The 9,037-nt window shown below is 38.4% G+C and overlaps 1 protein-coding gene across 1 annotated transcript; it reads right to left on the bottom strand.

The window, feature by feature from the left end:
* Positions 1 to 6,527: 6,527 nt before the first annotated feature.
* Positions 6,528 to 8,728, bottom strand: LOC127789145 (uncharacterized). Its single transcript, XM_052317944.1, has one exon. The coding sequence runs from the start codon at positions 8,306 to 8,308 to the stop codon at positions 6,752 to 6,754; it is 1,557 nt and encodes a 518-aa protein (XP_052173904.1). The 5' UTR covers positions 8,309 to 8,728; the 3' UTR covers positions 6,528 to 6,751.
* Between the last annotated feature and the right edge of the window lie 309 nt (positions 8,729 to 9,037).

Genomic DNA, 9,037 nt, shown 5'->3' with positions numbered 1-9,037 from the left:
AGCCGTTTTAGAATGTGGAAAATATTTAGATAAAAATTTTTGTGCTAAATCATTCCATGTAGTAATAGAACCTACAGGAAGAGAATTAAGCCATTCTTTTGCTCTATCTTTCAAGGAAAAGAGAAACAACCTAAGTCGAATTGCATCCTCACTAACTCCATTATGCCTAAAAGTATCACATATTTCAAGAAAATTAGCAATATGAGAGTTAGGATCATCATTAGGGCTAGAAAATTGTACACTCATCTAGATCATCTGAATAATTGCAGGCTTGATCTCGAAGTTGTTTGCTTGCACATTGGGCCTCCTAATGCTTGAGGTAGTGCCATCCAAAGTAGGTGTAACATATGAGCTTAATGTCCTTGGATTATTTTGAGTCTGTTGTTCTTGCTCCATCTTGTTTTTTTTTTCACCTTCTTTTGCTTTTTAAGAGTTTTTTCAATTTCTTGATCAAGGGGTATCAATTCTCCACCACTAACCATGTCATGCACCATTGAAACCTACAAAGAAAAAGAAAAATACTAAAAATTAAAAAATTAAAAATAAAATTTCTAAAAGATGAAAAAAATAATAAATAATAAAATTAAATTAAAATTGCAAATCCTAAAAGAAAACAAAAAGATGTTCAATCTAAGGCTAATTTATGTAGTTTTGATATGCAATAAACTAGTCCTGGCAACAACGCCAAAAACTTGATGTGTGGTTTTATGCACAATTAATTCGGGCAAGTGCACCCTAGTCAAATATGCATATAGTGATAAAAAGAGTGTCAATCCTGAGGACTAGATCACAATACCAAAACAATTTTAATTAGCCTAAGTTGAATTAATTAGTTAAGTGGATAAATAAAAAGAAGAATAAATAGAAAACTAAATTCTTTGGGAGAAAGATTAATTAATGAATGCACTAGGGTTTAGATTTCATTTAATCTGAATTATTTAATTATCTATTCAACCCGATTCAAAACCACATATACATTTACAGTATTTTATAATTATTTGCATGTGATGGTGGATTTCCCTCAATTAATTAATAAGCTTTCTCAAGTCATATTAATCCTTTATTAATTCAATTTCATTGTCAGATTTTTTAGCAGATATCAACGAAATAAATAAGCATTAAGTTCTTTAGAAACCTCTAATCTCGAAAAGGGATTTGACTCGCTAAGCTTCCTCGATTCCCACACATGAGCTAATCATCTTTCGAGCTCATAGTCAAGCATGTGATTTATATTGCCTATGAATCTAATTTATAACTATCATTTAGTCAGTCATGCATAAATCATTAAATCATTAAAAGGTGGTCAATCTTTTAAAGCATTAAACATAACAATATTAATTCCTCACATAAATAATAATCGGGTTTTGAATCGAACCAAACAAATACTCACATAATTTCAGAATTAAAATCCATCCAAACCCAAGTTAAAATAAATTAACTAAACATTATTAAAATAAAAACAAATACTAAAATTTGAAGGAAAAAGAAGTTCCCTGCCCAGATCTGCCCAGATCTGTTTCAGATCTGGGTGTGATTGTTGCTGTGCGTCCAAAGCCTTCTTCACTGCGCCGGGTAAGAAGCTCCCAATAATTTCTTCTCGCACTGTACGCGACGAAGGAGCCTTCAATTTCTTGTTCTCTCTGTGCGCCGCTCTCCCCCTCCTTTGTTCATTCCATGTTCCCCTTTATATATTATATTAATACATGTATATAGGCGCATGGAGCCCAAACCTCCACATTCATGCCTCACTGCCAACTAATATATATATATATATATATAATAGTTATCTTACTATAATATTATATATATAAATAATATAAGATAAAATATAATATATATATATAATAATATATAATATTTAATATACTATTAAATATAATAACTTTAATTATATTATAATATTAGTTACTTAAAATATTTATTTATTTATTTTATATTATAATATTAATTTTAAAATTAACTTTATAATATATATTTTTTTCTTTTTTCGCCCAAATCTTCAAATTAATATCATTTGCCGGGTTACTTAAAAAAGAGATTAAAATAATATAAAATCCATATAAACACACATTTATGTAGAAAAATTAACACAAGATTAATATAAAAATTAGATAAAAATATGTAAACAATTAAACCCTATCAGTATCAAAGCTGACCCTTGGTGTAGGCAGTCTGATGAGGGCGAGAAGTGGCACCGGGACTTGAGAGCCTGTACAAGAAGTCGCTTTTGGCAGGCTTCTAAGATGGCAGCCCCCTAAGGGGAGAAGATCTGAGAGCAGTTGTAAGGTCGCATGACAAGACGTTATGTGCTTAAAGGGGGGAGAATGTAATACCCGAGAGCTTAGAGAAGAATAGTATATATCGAGAATAAGTAAGCAATGAAATAACATTAGTTAGATACCTTTTGGGCTTAATGCATCCAAAGAACTCCCGGGTTAAGCGTGCTTAAGCTGGAGAAGCTCAAGGATGGGTGACCCCCTAGGAAGTTCGCATAGCCCTATCAGGGTAAGTTATTCCAGTCATTCCTATCGCTCGATGCGGGATGTTACACTTGTCAACACCAAATATCATAGTCCTATTACCCTGTAACACCCAAGGCAAGCATGCATACAGGGGGACTCCCCCTTCTCTCCTTTATATAAATCAGCCTGATCACAGGCTAAGGTATGTTTTTCTCTGGCCCTACTGATATACTGTCAATTTTCATTCTCACTTAAGCGTCGGAGTACTTACAAGTGCCAGCTACCTCCCGTCGTTCAGACCACCAGAGTCCACTCAATTGCCTTAAGCCTATTGCCCGATCGCCTCAAGTTCATGTCTGCCCTCTTCCTTTTGGGCCGGAAGGAACATAATCATTGAGACTTTATGTAATAGTTAGTGGAGGGACTATAGTACACATAAATCGAAGAGCTTTAATAGGTTCATCTGAAATTCAGACTTCATTGCCATTAGGATCGTCCTGAGTCCTGGCTAGAGAATACTCAGGATCTTTTAAGGTGCTCTAAGGATTTGAAGAGACTCTTAATAGGTCAAAGTGTTCGACTAGCATCAAGGAGTTGATGTGCCATAATTGATGCATGACTGTGAATCTAGAAAGTCACACGCATATTCAGTAATGTATCGAATTAGTGAACCATTATTGTTAGTGTGTTCCTCATCACTAAGAGTTAGCTATATGGATCTATAGACATGTGAGATCACTAAGAGTTAGTGGGGCACATCGTTAAGAGTTAATAGAGGTCTTAGTTCCATTAAGAGTTAATGAAAAGACTATTAAGAGTTAATAGGAAGACCAAAGTGCAAATGGACGAAGCTAGAACGTTGTTGGCAAGGTCAGACAACTGGTGTATGGAACGATCGACTGCTTCCAACGGTTGATTGGGTGCTTCATGTGGTCAACTTATTTCATATTGTTGATCGATGTTCGAAGTGGTTAACCACTTAAGGCTCTCGACCGTCTTCAGTTGACTAGTGTGAACTGGTCGATTGCTTGACTGGGAGCTTCACATGGTATACCGTTTGCCTCATAAATGCTCAGCCGCTTTGTCACATCAAAGCATTTATTGCTCTAATGCAATATGATTATAAGAGAAAATGAGAAGATAGATTTTGAGAGGGTTTTGAGGAGGCTAATTTGAGCTGCTCCCTTCTCTTCTTCTTTCTCTCTCATTCTCCTGGTTGCTTCATTGCCTTTCTTTTCTTCCTCCATTGCTAAGAGCTTACGGCCTCTGTTTGCCCCAGGTTGTTTGCTTTGCATCTTCCATTCTTCATCTCTCATTTAGATTAGCTATTGGATAGCCATCTTGCAACCAAGAAGGAACCCAAGCAGCTCTTGATGTGACCAAGAAGGAACCCAAGCAGCTTTGATTCACATCAAGAGGGTCCTAGCACGGCTCCAGTAAAGGGTTTCAAGACATCTCAGGTGTGGACCAACTAAGTCCTCCACACTTGAGGAGGTGGGCTGGTCACCAGCATAGCAGGTGCATGGAAGAAATTCAGGCAACAAAGAAGAGGCACTTTTCATAACAACTAGCATCAGCAAACAGCATCAAAAACTTCCATAGAAGTATACCAATAAAACCCCCTTATGAAATGGTTTTTTATTTTATGCATATGGATGATGAATACTGAGTCTTGTAAAGTTATTATTGCATCTGTTGTATTCTGTTTTGCTTGCACCGTGCATATTTATACTTGTGAAAATGTTTTGAAAAATCTAGAAGTCTCATGTTTGACAGTGCTAAATTGTTTTATGCAACGAGTTGGATACGAGATAGACGACTGTTGTTGGCAGTTTGTTTTATATAGTGTATGTTGCTGTTGGTTTTTTGTTGTTACTGGTTGTGTCTTGTCTTGTGAGGGTTATAAACCCAATACATAGAAGAAAATCATACCAGCTTGCAAGTGGAAGCCCTTTTTCAACCGACTCCAGAAAGAAACCAATCAGGCACATCCATGTTCAAACCCAGTCAATTTTGAAATTCAATGACGAAATAGAACAACATTTCGTTTGGAAACAACAATGTCTAAATTCAACCACTTTGGTTTGTATGAGTGATGACTTGATGTTTGCATGCAAAACCAAGGACAAGTCTTAAAACTGTTGTACAATAATTATGGTAGTTGGCATCCAACCATGCCATCTTGTGAATATAAAGGGGCTAAGGGGCCAACTGGGTTTATAATTTCAGAGCATTTATGCCATTGCTCCACATCCAGGTTGCACTGCCAATGCCCTACCAATCCAACTATCACTGCACTACTTCATTTCATAAAGCCTAAAATCGAATGGAGTTAGGATTGAACAACTCTTAAGCAGGTTTCGATTCATCCTGGCAGCATGACGGTACAGCCAGTTGACCAAGATAAGCGACCCAGTTCATGGCCTTCTTTCTTTGCTCTCTGTAGTTGAAAGAGCGGAACCATTGAGTAAGTCCACCTAAATTCAGAAAATACTTAAAATACAGTGAACCAACAGATAGTAGGATTCTGGAGATACTGCTCATCTTCAAGCTCAAGCATGAATCATGATCAACCAAGCTCTTATGCAAGGCCCCACCCCTTGATCTTCTACGGCAACATTATTCCATGCTCCAGTAGCAAATGCTACCTTAGGGAAGATTGTTTCCTCATCACATCCTTTTTTTTTTTTTCATGTTTTTTATTTTAAATTGCTACAACTGTGGCTACTCAATGAACAAACCGAACAGGAATTATCTTTTTTTTTTTTTTAAGTACCCCTCCAGGACCACTCACGACTCAAACAATCTGTCTATATGCCAAGTTTTTCGACTAACCTGAACTGTGTCAATATCTTGATGCTAAAAGGACAAAATAAGCCACATGTTGATTACATGGGATGATTTTCACACATGAATTATAGTTGGGTCTGCTAAACAAAATGAAAATAGATAAACAGAAATATTATCAGAAAAGGATCAACTATGACAACAGAGACAAAAGGAACTGAACCGGCATGACAGGCATTAATCCCAAGAACTTGGCCGAGAATATAAGGGCCTCTCATGAGTGTCTTTCATCTCTGTTTGTGTATAAGCCACTAAATTAAAACAAGATACACTCAGTTACATGACGATCCAAATAAACAATAGATATACAAGTCCAAACAAGATACACTCAGTGAATTGGTTCTATACCAGCGAATCATCACTCTAGATATATATAGCCAAATAAACAATAGACATACAAGTCCGCGAAGATAAGTGATTGCACTTTGTTTAATGTACTTGATGAAACATGCCAGGTACAGCTATGTGTTTCAAGTGCAGTTACCTGATTCTAATGTCCACTGATACAAGCATATGAATAAATTTTGTCCTGTTTAAATCCTATTTATTTTTTTTTATAGTAAAATCTTGTTTGCAGATTAATTTATTGTGCACAGAATGAGAGTTTTATACACTTTTTTAAACAAGAAGAACAACAACAATCACTAGCCTTAATCCCATTAAATGGGGTTTTATATACTTTTATAAACAAAATAAAGAAAAAAATGTTATTTGTGGTGACCATCATTATAGAGTCCACGTCCAACTAACCTGTGGGGCATTTTCCACATTCTATCTCAATTGTCTAAATATCCAATGCAGTAATTCACAATTTCAGAAGAGCCCATGTAGCATGGACACCGGCACATTTTAATTCCAAACAAGAAGAAAAGGTTCATACTTCAGTTCTCACTTCTACTATCCTAGAGCTAAGTAATTATTCTGTATAAGTTTATAACTGACATGCATAGGCAGCTGTATGAAAAAAATCAAACTTTTATGATGCCTTTCGAGCATATTGAAAGAAAATAACATTCCAAGCAATTTTCTTTCTTTCTCGTCAAGAGCTAAAATAGAAGAACACCAATGCACATCTAAATCTGAAATATTGAGGATGGAGCAACACAACAGTGGCCACGAAGCTGGAAGGTACATTTAAATCTATGCCAACATTCACCAAGTAAACCATGATAAAAGTACAAATAATGACGACACATATCTACCAATAATAACGACACATATCTTAAGAGCTGATAGGAGGGCATAAGCTGAAGTGAGATATTAATGAACGGTCTAACGTGTAGTGCACAATGAGGTTGGATAACATGAAAATGGACTATGAAGAAAAATAAAAACTAAAAAAAATAAACGTGTTTGATGTAAATGGAAGAACAGCCTATGTTGAAAAGAGAAAGAAAAAGAAAAAGTAAAGTTCCACAACTATGTAATTGTTTGTACCAGTGTCACCACCATTGATGAACAAGAACTCCACTTTTTCTCAGAGAAGTAAACAGCTCCAAGCATTGCCCATAAGTTTTTTGATACTTAGGTGATCTCTCACCAGGGCAGCATCTCTGCCACCTGTTATAGTGACATTCAAGAAAGATTTCATCAATCAAACAAATTGCTCCAGTCTTAAACAACCTTGGTATCAGGTCAAATTCAGTCCCTTCCACATCCATCTTCATCACCACAAAATCCTTCTCCGACACAATGCTCTTTAACCAATTTGCAAAGTCAAACCCCTGAATCTTATCGACGTTGCCTACAACAGCAGTTGATGATTGAACTGGTTTGATCCTACCCATTCCTCTCCCATTTTCTTTCTCCTCTTTTTCTCTACCCGGATCATGATTAACCTCAAAGAACAATGTCTCATTCTTCACCCACGCTGCGTACGGCAACAATGTCACCCCTTTCTTCTGCCTATACTCCTCGTGAAAAGCTTTATCTGCCTCAATTGCAAAGATTTCAAAGGTCTTGTTCTGTTTCGGGTACTGTTTCTTGAACCAACTGGCAATGCTTGAGCCATAGCTACGAGCACCAACATCTACATACACGTATCTTGGCTTGAAGTTAATATCAGCCATTGAAGGCAGGTACTTTATGTTCTTTATATTTCTCTTTAGAGTAATCCATGGTTTTAGTGGCTCTTCTTCTATCAGCCGCTCAGCATTCCGGACCAACTTTTGCTTATACCCCGGAACAGGGCACTTATTCAGGGATTTACCATCGGGTTTCGAGGACCCATGGCGACGAATTTTGCGTTCTTTCATCATGACAATTTCACGAACACGTGGTGTGGCCGACGAAACAAAGCCGTCGACGTCACGGGACCGAACAAATTTACAGCAATTGAACAAATCAATAAACGAATTGAAACTATATGTATCGTTGGACGCCGTGTGGACGACGAGAAACCCTTCGGGCTTAAGCGTCCTGGCTACCTCGGCAGCGAACTCCCCCGCCTTCGGCGACTTGTCGAGCCCGCCAACGCCGGAGAATATGAAGTCAAAAGTGTTGTCCTCAAACGGTTGGCGAATCGCCTTCCCTGAAATCACCAACGGCTTCGATGCCTTTTTGTAAATCCCGACGGAGTCGGACACGCCAATCTCTTTCAACGCGAAGACCTCCTCGCCGTTGGGCGTTTCGAGGCAGAGAGACTTGGATTTGGGCGAGAGAAAGCCCTCGGATATCAGATCCTGGAACACAGACGAGTAGAACTGCACGGACTTCCGGAAGCTCTTGGTGTTCCAGAGATCGCGAGGGTTGGGCTTGGCCGGAACGGCCTTGTTCGCGATGATGGCGGAGGAAGAGAGGCCGGAAGCGGTGGTGAAGAGATTGAAATTATCCGGGATGGAGAAGAAGCAGAAATTGCCAAGGTCGCAGGACTCACCTCGGATGGTGACGACGTAGGCGAATCGAGTGGCGATTATGAGAACACAGAACAAGAAGAGCCGCCCCACTATGTTCCTCAGTAGCCCTGGCTTAGGCTCCATCATAGTCATTCTTTGATGCATTTCTATGTACGACGTCTCCGTTGTGAAGCAAAAGCTGAATCTGGGGTAAGAAACTCGGAGAGAAGGTAAATATGGGGGGAAAAGGGGGGGGGGGGGGGGGGGGATTAGCGTGAGCAGAAGCGGGCGGAGGTGTGGTTAGCTCCGACGAGGGTGCGGTGGAGGGGCAATCGGGAAATGAGAAGGGCAAAACGGGAAGACAACATGACTGGGAGTATGGCGGTGATCTGAAGGCGACAATCACTCTGGTTTTTCACTGCTATTGTTGCTCATCGGAATCCCCTTCTCTCTCTTTTTTTCCCGTCACCGGATTTAGCCAAAGGCGGAAAACGGTTAGACCAGTGTGAGAGAGAGAGAGAGAGAGAGAGAGAGAATAACAACGGGGCTATGGGGAAAGACGAGGAGGATAGGCTGCGGCCACGCGGAGCCCCACTGAAAGCGAATTGGTACAGAAAATTTACGTTGTTGCCCCTTCAGTTTGGGATAAATAACAACGTTGCAACGGAAGCCGCGGGCAATCATCTTTGCTTTTCTTGATCTTGTCAAATGTCCAGGCAATAATATATTCCGCAAACTCATAGTGCTTTCTTTTGTATTCTTTTAAAATTTAATTACCAAAATAACTACATTAATGGAAAAAATATTTAACTTTCACAATTTTTAACTTTAAGGTAATTTAAGGTTAAATGTATTTTGTTCATAATGTGTATTGATTGTTTTCTATTTTTAATT

This window comes from Diospyros lotus, chromosome 13, assembly GCF_014633365.1.
Source record: "Diospyros lotus cultivar Yz01 chromosome 13, ASM1463336v1, whole genome shotgun sequence".
Taxonomy (NCBI): Eukaryota; Viridiplantae; Streptophyta; class Magnoliopsida; order Ericales; family Ebenaceae; genus Diospyros; species Diospyros lotus.
The sequence above is the reverse complement of the archived record's forward strand: the minus strand, read 5'-3'. Positions and strand labels throughout refer to the sequence as shown.